Source organism: Parus major, chromosome Z, assembly GCF_001522545.3.
Source record: "Parus major isolate Abel chromosome Z, Parus_major1.1, whole genome shotgun sequence".
Lineage (NCBI taxonomy): Eukaryota > Metazoa > Chordata > Aves > Passeriformes > Paridae > Parus > Parus major.
Genome location: NC_031799.1, coordinates 54,763,460 through 54,778,643, shown reverse-complemented (window position 1 = coordinate 54,778,643; position 15,184 = coordinate 54,763,460). Strand labels below are relative to the sequence as shown.

Below are 15,184 nucleotides of genomic sequence, written 5' to 3'. Positions count from 1 at the left end.
TAATTTTCAAGTTTGTTGGATTAATAACAACTTGGAAAGAAATACAACAAAACGCATTAAGAAAAAAAAAAAAAAATTTAATTAATATTTTAAAATAACAAAACCAAAGACATCACTGGCGAAAATTACCAGAATATAGCTTCCCAAAAAAATCAGAAGCTTGAGAACCACATCACTTTAGACAAACATAGCACAATTCATTCTGATGGGAATTAACTATTCCTAACCTGTCAAAACAGAAAGGGAAAAAAAAAAAAAAGAAAAAAAAGAATACTCCAAAATCACAGTTAATCATTGGGAATGTAAGAATGTACTTCTAGGGGAACTTGTCTAGCAATTGTTCTTTTTGTGAACTGCACTGGTGTCAGGTTTTTGCTGGCACAAATTTTAAACATTACTAAATGTCTACATATTGCTGTCTCAGTTTAGATCCAAGTGAAATTCACTGTCAACCTGTGAATTTTCATCTAGTAAGTTTCACAATACAAAATTTTATTGTTTTTTGGGCTTATTGTTTTCTGGTAAATTAAATTTACAGAAATACTCATCTAATAAAAGTACATCATATTCCTGTGAACACAGTTTTGCACAAATTGTTACCTTCCTTTTGCTAAATACCCTCATTTCTCCACACTGCATAACCTTTCCTAAAAGCAGAACAAGCAGATGAGGGAAAGACTACTTATTCATGCTTTAATAACAAAACATAATGAAATAAACAACTCTCCAAAAGAACACTTAACATGGCTAATTGTTTGAGCTCTTGTAAAATACCCAAACTTTATTTGGCAAGTATAGGCTGCTCTTTTCTGCCACGTTTATAAACTAATTTAATATTTCAAGAGGTATGCAAGTCAAATGCCAGCAATTACATCAGTCTACCGAGATGAACACTGTGAACTTGGCATTTTATTCTGTCAATTAGATTAAATGAATTGTTTCATTTTGGAGGTTCACATCTGATTCAGTAGTCACTTTCAGAGAGCAGTCACCATTTTCACCATAGCATACAGAAAGCAATTAGCAAGTCTGCAATTTCGTGACGATTTCAGAACTAGAAGGTACTATGAAAGTAAACTACAATTACAAGCATTAAAAATGTCAAAAAAAAGAGAAGTAAAAAAAACTTAGAAGCACAGCAAGCATGATGCCAAAAATTATTACTTGAGTATTCTTTTTTCTTCAAACATCTCTTAGTTCTGAATGTCAGCGTTCACTTGTGCTGTAATGCAATCTGTAATTTCATTGTACTGACACAATTTGTTCCACAGTGCTTTCCTAATATTAAAATAACAACCACATGCGATTTGAGGGTTTCCATATTTCCAAGCAGCCCTGTTGCTGGCTGGAAGCGCCTGGGGTTTTGAGTTACTATCCGTGGTATTCGGCGCGGCTGCCAGCAGCGCCGGCGGGTGCCAGCAGCGCGGCTTGAGCGAGAGCGGCAGGAAAGCGGCGCTACCTGCCAGGAGAGGGCGCGGGGCACCCCCGGCCCCGCTCCCGCCCGGCAGCAGCGACAGCCAGCAAGGCGCCACCGAGGCAGCCAGCGAAAGGACGTGCTGGATGCTCACAGCATTCCCTAACGACGAGATAGGGACTGACAAATGGGCGCCATCCGCGTAGTAACTCCCCACCCGCTACGTTCGGGTTTGAAAATAAGACGCGGAAACGGAAACAAGTAGCGAGGACAGAAGAACCCGGAGAGATGCAGTGTGAAGCAGAAGCACATCAATACAGACCCCGTCTGCACAACCCCTTGGTCTGCTTCCAGAGGGCAAAAGAGTTCAAAGATTAGACATCATGCAGATAAAAAGAACTTGTTTCCATTCCTTTTCCCAGTATGCACTGTCACCAGGAAAATTACTCTTCCTCCAGTCCTTTCTTCGAGCTCCATGGAAAAAAAAATGAATTAGTTTTTGTCCTTTCCTAGAGATCTTGAAACTTCAGCAAGACAAACCTGTCACCTGATTTGCCCAGGGTGAGGAGTAAAGGTGAAAAAAAGAGATCGTAACAAAACACAAAAAGAGGTTTTTAGTATATAGAGATTTTCAAACTGGCTGTTAAAACCTCCTCAGCAAAATACCAGTACACAATATCTATCCAGGACAAATACGTGAATTGTGTTGAAACTCCAACATCAGTAGTTAACCTTGTATCCTGGCACATCCTCTTCCAATTTTGTTACACGGTATATAGATGCTGTGCCATATCTGATCGTTCTTGACACTCTTCTTTATACTTTCACTAGTTTATTTGGTTGTTTTTTACATGCACAAACATGATTTATGCAGTATACAGTAAAATAATTAATTTTAATAGGAAGAGACTGACTTCTGTCTGAAGACAAGGAAGAGCAAACTAGCATTTTCACAAATATCTATGGACACTCTGATATCCACCTCCTAGCAGTATCAGCAAAAAACAATTTCTTTCAATCCAGTAAAAATTAACTACTGGAAATGTAATTCTCACCACCACCACAAGAACTAAACATTTATCACCATTGAATATCTTCAGTCATTCTGTTGCCCAAATGATCAGCTCAGCAGTGTTTTAGTATCAGTATCTTCACTACCCCAAAATTCTGGAATCATAAAGTTCTGTCATTCATTCACTTTTTCTGAATCATTTCCAGCACTGATCTGCACAAATCTCCACTGTTAGCTTTCCAACACTACGAAAGCCAAGCATCTATTCTTCTCTTTTGCTTACTATGTTTAACTCTGTGACTAAAAGAAGAAAATTCATATCCATGAACAACTTTAAAAAAAGAAAAGCCTAACTGAAACAACATAAAACCACTAGAGGCTTTGGGTGAAAGCTGGACAATGATGTTGTTTTTTGCTTTTTTTAATACAAAACACTGTACAGACTCAATCAACAATATCTATGTACTTACTCCTTCAAAGAACTCCCACTGATTTGCCAGGCATGACTATCATCTCCTAAAGGTACCATTATTCTACCTCTTACTATTCATCCATGTGCTCACTAAATCCTCACTTAAATAGGAAGTGCCAAAACATCTGTCCAGCACTGAAGTCATATTCACACTAGCATTACATTCCCAAAAAGACTTCATTTTTCTTTCTTTCTTTTTTTTTTTTTTTTTTTTTCCACAGGAGGTAGCCATGGGGGAAATAAGATTTTACACTCAAAAGCATCAGCTGGAATAAGGAGTCATAGCAACTCACCATTCATGCAGTCGCCATTCCGAATTAATTAATTTCCAAGTGACTATAAAGATACAGCGATCTCAATTTCTTTTTCTCTCCCACCACAAACTCTTCAATTAGAAGAAATACGAATAAAACCTTTACCACAATATTAAAGAAGGATTTCTATTTGTGAAGGAAAAAAACCAAACTTCTATGGAAAATTTCTTTAGAAGAAAGAGGACAAAAAAGGACAGTTGATTAAGGATATTTAGATAGTTTAATATTGATCCACCATACTAAGCAGATTCACTATTTACTGTAGATATTATTCTTCACTTCTCCAGAATAAATTAAGTACAAAGACCAGCTAGTATACAGCAAGAAATTAATTAGAATTGCCTCAGAGATCCCATGAGGATAATCTTATTTTGACGACTACCATACCTCAGCATAGGATGATCGAAGGAAAAGGAAATCTATGTAGTACTTATAGAAATGTTATCTTCTTTTTCAGGTTCTCACAAATTACAGAGACATTTAAGAAAATGCCCAAGTTGGTTCAGTAAATTGAAATGCATGTTGGGATGATGAAAGAGTCAACAACAAAGAAAGTATCTATTTTGAAAACACAAGTATTTTCAACATGAGTGCAGAACAAGCTGACACTTCTGTCATTATTTTGATTAATAGTAAGTGGTTTGTTTTGCTGCCACTGGTCTATTTTCACATAAAGGCATATGAGTTGCATTTTTTTTTTTTAAATATTATTGCAAAGGTTGCCTCTTTATTAAAATAAACAATGAAAATACACATCTGCAACCCCTATTTTTTCAAAACGTGAAAATGGCTTATTCTGCATCCTTACAAAAAATAAGATAGTAAAATTCTTATGCAAGACTTGATTAGAAAAAGCTTCATCTGCAAGCCATATTTTTAAGTCAGCTGACAACCTGCACTTAGAATGTACTTTAATATTTTCCTTAAGTTGTCTCAAATCCAACAAAAATCTGTCCTTGTGATCTGTTTTGACTTTGTTACTAGGAATCGAATGCATTAAAAAAACCCCATGATAGCTGCTTCTATTTAAGTATCTTGTCAACAATGAAGTTTTCAAAATGAAGCTGATGATATTTTTACTGACTTTTATTTTTAAGAAATGCAGCCCAATTTTTATGTAATCCAGGACAGTATTTCAATATATTAAAAAAAAAAACCAACGAACTTCTGCTATCATAATGTAATAAAACAGTAAGAATGGCTGTCAGCTATTTTATTCCTTCAAATTACAACTGTACAGTACAAGATCCCACACTAAATTTTCTGTCTTTCTTACAGTTTTAAGTATCCTTTTTTGCTTGCTATATAGAAAAAGAAAAGTATATTCTATAGTTTTCTTATGCTGAGATTGCTCATTCAATGTATTTTGACCCTGCGTGAAATGCAACCAAGAGACTAGTTTAGGAAAACAGATAGGAATATAAAGTATGGAGTTTCTCATTTTAGCATAAATATGAAAGGAAGCAATGTATCAGTGTAAAGAGCATGAAGTGCTATGAAGATAAAGAACAGAACTCAGACAGTGATTATACCAACCTGCCTTCTCACTACTTTGAGAATCAAAAAAGGATATAGGTAGGAATATTCAAGTAAAGTGGGTACACTGAGGAGACATATTTATGTAGGTTCCTGATGAGGCATTCCTTCCTCATTCTTAACCATCAATTAAAAAAAATACATTAAATAGCTCACCTTATTCCTCATCTTCACACTGAGCAGTGGAATCTTATTTTCCTTTAGCCTTACTTCTACTGCAGTGTACCTACAGAATCCATTCGTGCAGTGCTTCCTATTCCTCACTACTTGAAAATCCATCAGTTTTGTATTTACTAACAATCTCTGCACATTGAGGCAGTGTCTTCTACATTCCTGACAGGCTTGCTGTTCTTGCTTCCAACCTTTGGTGGACCTTCTTGGTTATGTTTGGGCTCAGGAACACACTGAAAATCTTCATACCACCTTCTCCATTACATTAAGTGGTCTTTACATTGTGTTCCCTATTTGGTAGAGCTTTTACTTCAACCTTGACATAATTTTAGACAGACACTGAATTAATATGCAGTTCAACAAAAATAATACTCCCTACTAAGGCATATGTTGTCCAGAACAGCCATGAACTGCCATAAAGCAAAGTAGAATGTGCTGTTAAGAGCACAAGCAGCCAACTTTTCTGTTTCCCAATAGTGCTTGACTCCTTGCATGTGCATGCCTGACCAATGCACACGTGGATATATCTGGCACTCAATGCCACCCCATGGCTTCCTATATTACTGCAGAGGAATGCATCATGCCCAGATAAAAAGTAAGACACATGCACCAAAGCAAGGATCTGGACTGCTCCACTGAAGGTGGAATAGCTTTAAGTTCTGCTCCTTCCTCCTTCCCTGAAATGGTCTACATGTGGCATCTGGCCCACACCATTGCGAAATCTGACCCACTCCTGCCTCAGCCTTTTGTTGAGAAGCTCAACTTCTTTTGTTGAGAAGTTCCTAGGCTTGAACTGAAGTTTAAGCACTTCCCATTACTCTTACAAAACTTTTAAAGGTTAAAGATTCTATAACATAAGGATGAATGTTTGCTACCTATTTTAAAAGAAGATATGCAAGACTGTTGGAAACACATGCTAAGAGAACGAAAAAGCAAAAAACTGCGTTAGTTTCCACTCTGACTTAAGACCATTTAATGGCAAGATGTAAACTGAAAGCTAGGTTACATAAGATGAAACCATTAAGCAAGAAAACACCACTGCTAGAAGGAAATTATAAAGATTTTTAAAAAAGCCTGGTATTTCAGGATATAAAACTTCCATGCAAAAAGGCCATACTAAAAGATGAACCTACCAAGCTCCTTAAACCGACCTACTACAAAAATTATCAGTTACCCAGCCCTGTTCTCAACCTTACCTCTATTATCTTCAGGAAATGGAATGACTTTTCCAAGGACAATGAGTATGAAAACATCAAACTGAGGTTCTACTTTTATAAAATAATTTGGTTTTTTAAAGCTTAATAATGGAGTTCATATTTAAATCTACTTCTGTTAATGTCTTCCTAGAATATAAAACTAAGAAAAAATAATGTAAAATTATTTTTTTCCTGTATCTATTGTACTAAATTCATTATTCTGTGATAAATACTGTGGTTTGAGTGTAGTAAAAAACCCTCTTTGTATTAACTGATCTGTTTCTCCAGTGATAATTTTCAGGACAGAGAATGCATCTTTCCTTTTTCAAGACACTTGAAAATGGCTGAAAGAAATTGCTGCTCATTCCTGACAAATGGAAGGCATTTTCCCTTCAAGCACTGCAAACTGCCCTTTGTCCATACTTTTGTAATGGGCATTCCCCAAACATGATATAGCAACACCTTCCATAATGCCAAGGTTTTTGTTGTAAGATAAAAGTAGCAAAAGTACTCCTAGAGACATGATGAAGAAACAACAGTTATATTAAAATCTTCAGCCAAGAAATTCCAACAATTCAAGGAAAGCTACACATTACTAAGAAATCACTAGACAACCTGGTTTTTTTGTGCCAAGAAACTTTCAAAAAAATAATAGCTTCTTAAATATGGGAAGTTGTACTCTACATGGGTAATGAATCCATTTTGATAGTATCATCAAGCCTGACAAACAAGTAAAGAAATACCTGTAAGTATACACGGTTTTGTCTTTCACAGAAGTAGTATCATAGTAGAGGGCTAGAAAGGATCATTCCATTCTCTCCCCATCTTTTGTGAATGGTTGAATAAATATTTCATGCAGTTTTGGAAAAATGAAAACTGAAGAATTCAAAAACTGGTGTATTATTCTAATAGCTTTGAGAACTCCTGTAAACCATTAACCCAGTTCCTCCATCCACAATGCAGGACACTGCTCTAATTTCTCACAATGTTTACTTCTGATTGTTGTGCTTGAGAACTTTGATTTGCCAGTTTAGTTTTTTTTAATTCTTCAGTTCTAACAATGAAAATATAAATATAGAGAAGAAAAAAATTACATGTCAGTCTAACAATACTACAATATATACTATTTACAAATTCAAATAACAAAAGGTTTTTTCAACACAGCCCAGCACCAGCACTTCACAGATTTTTAATATATATGCAGAACTGTGCATGCATGTCTATGTAGAGCACATTAAAAAAAAACCAAAAAAACACTCTATTAAGCCTAAAAAGTAAAAGTATCTTATACCATCTCACTCTGACAAACCAAAGTGTTTAAAGTGATATTATGTCAGCACTGTCTGTTCAGAATTTACTTGAGGATGGGAAAATAGCACCCCTGAGAGCTAGTGATACTACTGCTGGTAACAGGAAGCATTTTGTCCTTCCTGTTGTGTCAGATTATAGTTAGAAAAAATGTAAATTAGAAAGAGAAGTTAAAATCTTGTAGCTGGAAATTCAAAATTGTTTCATTCTGAAAAGTCCTGCTGAGCTGCAGGCTCAAAAAGTTTGTGAGTTTACAGGCAGCTGAACTGACAAACGTAATTCTCAAGAAAGCAAAGGATTCTCCCTGATTAAGATCTCAAACTATTAGACTTTTTTTTCTGAAAAAGAGAAACTTAAGCCATTGCATTCAAAACTTCAGTTAAACAGACAACTGTGTCAAGGTTGCAGAATTTCAGTCTTTCTCCCCCAAGACTGAAACAAATTTCCTGTAAAATGGAATCCCCCAATAACTGCTCTGAGGTCATCAGAATACATAAAGTCCTTCCAAAGACTTTGCTGCCAACAGTTCTTAGGTGGCTTTTTCATTTCTTCTGGATATATGATATGGAAAAAGGAAGTCTGGGTCTGTTCTTGATGATGGAAGAAAAAGGACTGATGTTTAAAAGAGATGGCTTTGTGCATTTGTTTAACACAATAGCTCTAAGTGGGAGTGGGGGTAGCCACAGAAGTGGCTTCTGAGAGAAGCTCCTCAAAGCTTCTACTATGTCCAGCAAAGCCAATCCCTGAAGGCTCTGATGATAGACAACATGTTGTTGACCCAATCAGAGTAGTTAGTAATGCCTCTGCAATGACATATTTAAGAAGGAAAACAACACACACAGTCCCTCCTCTTCTTCAAGCGGCTGCTGGGACTGCACAGCTTGCAGTGAACTTTTCCTGTTTAGTTGCCTTTAGCCAGCTGTGCTGCAGGCAGAAGGGCAGAGGTGTCAGCAGTGGCTTCTCCTTTTTAATGCCACACAGTAAGAGAGGTGTGGAATGGTGCCAGCACCGTGGTGGCTGGCACAGCCCATGCAGTGCCAGTGAGACTCATGTGGCCAGCAGCGAAGGGCATAACAAGCAATTCCCCCAGTACTGAGCCCAGACAAGATCAACCTTTCAGTGCTACAAAACCCTTCAAGAACTTTTGAAACAATTGATAGAGCTTGAGAACAAATGAACCTACAGACAACAATTTTCTCCTTAGTCATAGAAAAGGAAAAGGTGAAGACACATGAGGGGAACAACATGGTGACACTAAGCCCATTGAAAGGAGGTAGGGAGAGAAGGTGCTTTGAAAGTTCAAGCTGAGGTTCCTCTACAAGCTGTGGTGAGGACTATAATACAACAAACTTTTTCCCTGTAGTTCTTGAAGTGCATGGGGGATCCAGAGATCCACTGGCAGCCTGTGAGAAAAGGTGCTCATGTTAGAGCAGGTGGATGTTGAAAAGCTGTAATCTAGTAGGAAACCCCAACAGAGAGAGCAGATCCTTGCTTCCAGATAGAGAGGAATCTTGCTTCCAAACTAGAACACCTTATCCTTAAAAGACTACATAGATCCCATGAACTAAAATGACCCATGCCATGTAGTTCGAGAAGACTATTTTCCCTAAGGGCGGGACTTAAATTACAGCAGGTTGGGCAGGACTGCTACTCTAGATAACAAATCTATCCTCCCCTGACAATTACTCTTAAAGCTACCACTTACAAGCCCTGTACATATTCAAGACTACTGAAGGAGGAGTTGAATGTACTTGGCCAATACAGTCCTGAGCGCAGGCAGGCTTTAAGATGTCTGCATAAGCCAATCCTGGAACGAAAAAGCTCAATGTGGACAAAACAAACACTCCTGGTAAATGCATGTGGAACAAATCTTTCAGTGAAACCATCTCAAGGACACTCACAAAAGCCCCATAAAACATGGGCTTCTAAGCTCAGTGCTGTAACACATGTGAGCACTTGATCATTCTCTTACAAACTGAGACACACATACATGGCATTTAAAAACAATTAAAAAATTAGAACAAAAAAAGGAGAGAAAAAGGAGCAAATACATGACCGAGTTTAAGACTGATGACAAGTCAGTAATGCAGAGTGCCTCAATGTTAATGTCATGGTGTTTGAGCAGCGCTGACCACTTTCTTTTCCCTTTTACTCATTTATGAAGACTCTTACTGGAAGTATGAATCTAAAAATCCCTATGGTTCTGCCTGATCCATCTGGCACATCTGAATTGGTCAATGAAACCTTTCCTGTTACTAGCCTTTTTTTTGAAGACTAAGATCTCTGCAATGCTGAGGAAAAAAAGAAAGAAGTGTTAAAAAACCCCAAAAAACCTCCCAGAACAGCACACAATAGTAAAAGTAGTATCACTATTGGATAGTAGTAGTCATGGATAACTGCAGTTATTCAACTACACTTACCAAGGAAGCAATCAAAACAGCAATATTGTGAGAAAACATTTGTCATGACCGATACATGACTTATGCTCAAGCCCTATTATTGGAATTCATAACTCATTTGACCACACATAATCTTATGCAGTATCACTAAAATTGAGAGACTAGCACAAATCATTAAGAAGTTAAAGTTTCTGAAGCATTTTCTTGATGTCATAACATATAAGATACAAACACTGTGTCAATTAACAGCAATTAAATTAAAATTTAAAAAAATCTGACTCAAGCATAACCAGTCCCTTGCAGCTAAAATCTGAAACTGTTACAGAACCAAATACAAATGGCATGGTATTTAAAGCTTGCAGACAATGAGGATACTGTAATGTCAGACACACAAAATGCCTTCCCATACTCCTGAGTGGCACAAGAACTTTAAATTCTGTGCTTTAACTGTTACAGTAAAAACTTTTAATACTGCTAACCAAATTCATGTTTAGCCTGGAAAACTTAAGACTCAAATTGTTTAACACCTTGACAAACACAAGCACTCATAGTTTGCTAGTTATGTTGGTCTTACTCTGAAATTACTTGAAGTTTCAGTAATGCAGCTGCAGAAAACATACAAAGCTTTCAGTTACTAAAATAATTGTCTCTAATATTGAATTACCTAAACATGGAATTACCTTCATGGCATGGATTTCTTCTATCAATCTCTCAACTCGTTTTTGGTTCTTTAATTTCAAGTCTTCTGAACCCCTGCAAGTGAAGTCTATCTTTATTAAGAAAATCTCAGTTTAGTTACTTTATTTCCTTTCTGGTAATAATAAGCAGCAAAATTAAAAATATCAGGAGATGGTTCATAAACACAATACCTTATTGGCAAATGAATGTTTTAGCAAAGAGCTGAACATAGCCTAATCCTTTTTTTGGTGTACTGAACAGCAGAAGAAACACTGAGGATTTAGCAGAACCATGTGAAAAACAAATGTTACTGTATTAGAAAATACTAAACCACAATTCATATCAAGAATAGGTGACAAGAGTGTCTCAAACAATTATATATTAAGGTCTATAATATTTAAATATGGCAGTTCATTGGGCTTGCTTCTTATTTTGGACAACTTGCTAAAATTGTGAGAGTATGCTCAATTTACACTATGAACACAGTAACATTTGTATCTCACACCATCTCTAAGACACATGCTATGTTATTTCAGGCCAGTAATTTTTAAAAACTTAATATACAAAATATTGTTTAAACTGTTCATATAAAAATTAATTAATAGTAATTACTAAAAATCAAGTATGATCTGTGTATCTATGAAAACAAAGTATTTTTTGCTACACAACCCTGAAGGATAGCTACAGTGAGAAAACTTGGTGTAACTTAAATTCAACAGCAGAATAACCTAAAAGATGAAAACTGACACATTCAGAAGTGCTGTGAAAGGTTCTGTACCTGATTCAGATTACCTTCCAATACACTAAATCCCATTAAAAAAAGCCACCCCAATTCTGTTCTATGAAACTCGTTTTAGATAGTATTTTTAGTCTAAAATGATGTAAAAATAAGACAAATAGAATTTATGTGTTTTAGTGCCTCAAGTTCTAAATGTAGTACATTTTTCTCCCATTTTTCCATTTTTGTGAAAACAATTAAAATACAGCCTCATTTATAAACCACAAAAAACCATTATTACTTGAAACTGACTTTTTCGATTTTAATTTCCCGATGTGTCTGGTTAGTCTGCGAATAGTGAGGACTCTGGCCTTCTTCACATCTTTTCTCATCTTCACAACCTGTGAGAAATATGGAAGACATTATAAAGTGTTTTCCTTGATTACATTCCATATATAATACATTCATTATATTGACTTAAATTTTAGAAATTAGTTGAACAAAGAGAACTACTTTGAAAATAGAGTGCATTTTCATGCTAACCAAATCCCATTTCAATTGAATTCAGATTTCCATTAAAATCAAACTGCTTCCAAAAGCATCAGAGGAAGAACAACCAACAGTTTAAAAATGTGTGAGGTCTAAACAGAAGATAAGACATTCCTAACTAGCCATTTAATATTATTCGTAGAGCAAGACTGAGCTAGAGATTTGAGAAGTCTCACCTTTTGCCTTCACTTAGCTTATTTTTGTCCCACTGAAACACCAGCAGTACATTATGTCCATTGGCGCATAGTACATAAAAGTATTTTCATTATGAAGCATCTTGAAGTGTTAAGGAAAGACTCAAAATTAACATTATTATAGAGCAGAATTTGAGATGTTAAGTTGTTTTTATATATGTGAATTCATTTTTGTTGAAAACAAAAATCCAAGAGGTTTCTAACTCACTGTAGTCTGTCTCAACTTGCCATCCTACCCAGTACTGTGCTCCCAAATTTAAAGCAGGCAGTTTTAAAGAAAATCTGGAAATGATATTTTGTCTTACCCCAATAACAAAGAAAGAGAATTCTCAATATTATTATTATTATTAGAAAGATAGGATGAACAAAGAAATCCTTCCAGTCTTTTACAACTAAATTCCAAAACAGAAAACCTAGGTGCTATCTAATGATGAATGTTTCAGAGATACAGGGAGTCAATAGTGACCCTTTTTTTTTTACAACTCAACTTCCCCCTAACTTATTCATATATATCTTACTATGTCTATTAAGATTTTGTATTTAACAATTAAACTTTGAATAATATGAAATACCAAAACAAAAATCAGTCTTCCAGACAAAAGCCAAATTTATGTTAAATTTATCAAGTGGGATAAGTTTCAAAATTAAGTTGGCACCTCTGTCTCAATAAAGTTCTTTACATCAGATTTCTACCCTAATTTCTCAGAGATAGCAAAAAAGTAACAGATTGATGATGACAGCACACCTAGTCAGGTCAATGAGGAATATTAGTGCTACAAACCTACAACTAGCTTGAACAAAAAAAAAAAAAAAAGGAAAGCAGAACACATATTTTGCATAACTGATTATGTTTGTAGCTTACATTACTAATTCAATCAAGTTGTTAATTCAGCAGTGGCTTAAATGAAAGCTGAATCAGAGCAAAACAATTGCTAGAGAGGGGCATGTACTGATTGTCAGCCTTACCTCTGCCAGGCAAGAAAAGGAACATGTGAAGCAGTACTCCTCTGAGAAGCAAGGGAAGGGGGCATGTATGGGGGGCAGTGATTAGTCACTTGCACTATGACAAAGAAAAAGGTAAAGGTTTTTGGGCCAAGAACAACTGACCTAAAAGTGGTCTCCTGTTCCAAAAATAGTTACAGCAAAGGTTAGTACTTACCTTAGTTACCCTAGTAAAAGTAACTGTACACACAGGTCTACCTATAAAAGCATTCTACTTCAGTTAGTAACAGAAACCACATGCCAAAAGGATCAAGTGCCAAGTTTCTGCTACACAGCAGCACTGCTCATGTCTTTACATGCTAAGGACGAAACCCATAACATCACCATCTGCCATCAAGGCATGCAGATATTTCTTTTTTATGACAGTGAATGAGATTATCATAGGTCCCTATGGTACATCTTCTTCTAAAAGGAAGAAAGAAAACAATGCAGCTTCTGACTGAACTCCTCTTTGATACTGTGTACATTCAATGAGTTTGGAATGTCAGATGCAAACCTGATATGCCTTCTTAGAATGTCTGGGGAGGGGAGGTTGTTTTGAGTTTGGGTTTTTTTATACTCTGGGTTTTTTTTAATAACTACTTAAAACATCCACAAGCTAAAAACATTCTGGAACTTAAGTAACTCATACTTTACATATTAGTTACTGTGTATGCAAACATTAAGTATATTTAACTTTCTCTCAAAAATATTTTGTCAGGTACTTTTTAATAGAAATATTAATGCACACACAGCATGTTTCCAGGGCCTACAAGAGCCAAACTTCAGCCTCCTCTGCTGCCAGCCAATGAAGGCTGTATAGACATGACAGAAGGAATGAGGGAAGGTATTTGCTCTTTGGCAGACTAGGAGTATCAATTTATGTAATCCAGTCACTTCTTTCACACGGGACAGTATGCATCAACTCTGTTCTTGGAAGTACTCATAATGTTCTCAAGAAAACAGTCAGCTCTTCGGGAAAGAAATCAAAAAAGTTTAGCTTCATATTTACAGTGTGCCTTAAACAATGGGGCTTAGACCACCAGGGTAGGCCCTGGTCTCTTGTATTATGAAGTGAGAGACGCAACTTTGCCATCACTAGAAAAAAAAAATCAACTAAACCAAACCAAACAAAAAAAAACCCCACCAAGAATAGTCATGATTTTAAAAAAAAAACCAAATATGTATTCATAATAAGGTATTTTTCATAAATAGTTCAAGAAAAGGAGAAGTCTTTCCACTGAAACATAAAAAGCTGCAGTGTAAGACAGGATCAGACTATGCTTTAAGACTGGACAATTGCTTATTGCTAGGCAATAAGGATTTTTAATCTACTCAGCAGTCACAGTAAGCACAAAAGAATAATTATAAACAAGCAAAACACAAACCAAACAATTTCTTCTATCAATAGGATCTAGGATTCCTGGAAATTAAGGAAGTCTGCAATTTTATGGGGAAATAACCACTTCAAGGACTTCTTTGAACAAAGAACGAGACATGCTTTCCTTTGTTGAAAACACTTCTTTATTTTTTTGGGAAATACTATTTATGAGACAATGGAGCCATTCCTGCTCATTAATGCTACCAAATGTCTGTGTTCACAAATTATTAATAATAGATAATATCAAAGTAAGAACAGACTACATATCAATTATTAAATACAAAAGAAACCATAAAAGAAATTAACTCACTTTTGAAATCAAGCCTAGGTAGTAACATATACTAGCGTGAATGCACATAAGCATATTTCAGAAGATATGCTTATGAACAAAAATCATCCATTTGGCATTGTGCCTTTTCACAGAATTTTTATAATTATTTATATTTATATTACTACTGATGCTAAACGAAGATGAAATCCTGAAAAATTCCCTAGCTGATGGGATTCCACAGAGAGGCATCCATCAACCCAACAGCCTGCCACCTGCAGCAAGCACTGCCACAAACCATGGCAGGTACCAGCCAGCTGCACATAAACCATTTCAAGCCACAGGCAGATGGCAGCTGCTGCTCCCCTTCCAGAAAGGTCAAACAAAGAGCACAGCACGGGATTAGCAAATAACAAGCCAGACAAGATCTAGAAATTCACCTTTTCCAAGGAGTGCACATTACTGAGGGAGATTGTAACAGGAACTGCTATCTCCAGCACAGCCTACATTAAAGTGATAGATACTTGGCTCAATGCTCCCAGTACTCATCTGGCAATGAAAAAAACCCCAACTTTAATGGATGGGTACTATTG

General features: G+C 36.1%; 1 protein-coding gene across 1 annotated transcript in view; it reads right to left on the bottom strand.

The window, feature by feature from the left end:
• The window catches only part of SRFBP1 (serum response factor binding protein 1), a 66,843-nt gene that overhangs the window by 33,566 nt on the left and 18,093 nt on the right, over positions 1-15,184 (bottom strand). The window contains exons 2-3 of the mRNA XM_015652838.3: positions 11,531-11,619; positions 10,503-10,575 (exon numbers count right to left, since the gene is read on the bottom strand). Of these exons, the coding sequence (XP_015508324.1) occupies positions 10,503-10,575; positions 11,531-11,619 (162 nt within the window). The remainder of the gene's footprint in view (positions 1-10,502; positions 10,576-11,530; positions 11,620-15,184) is intronic.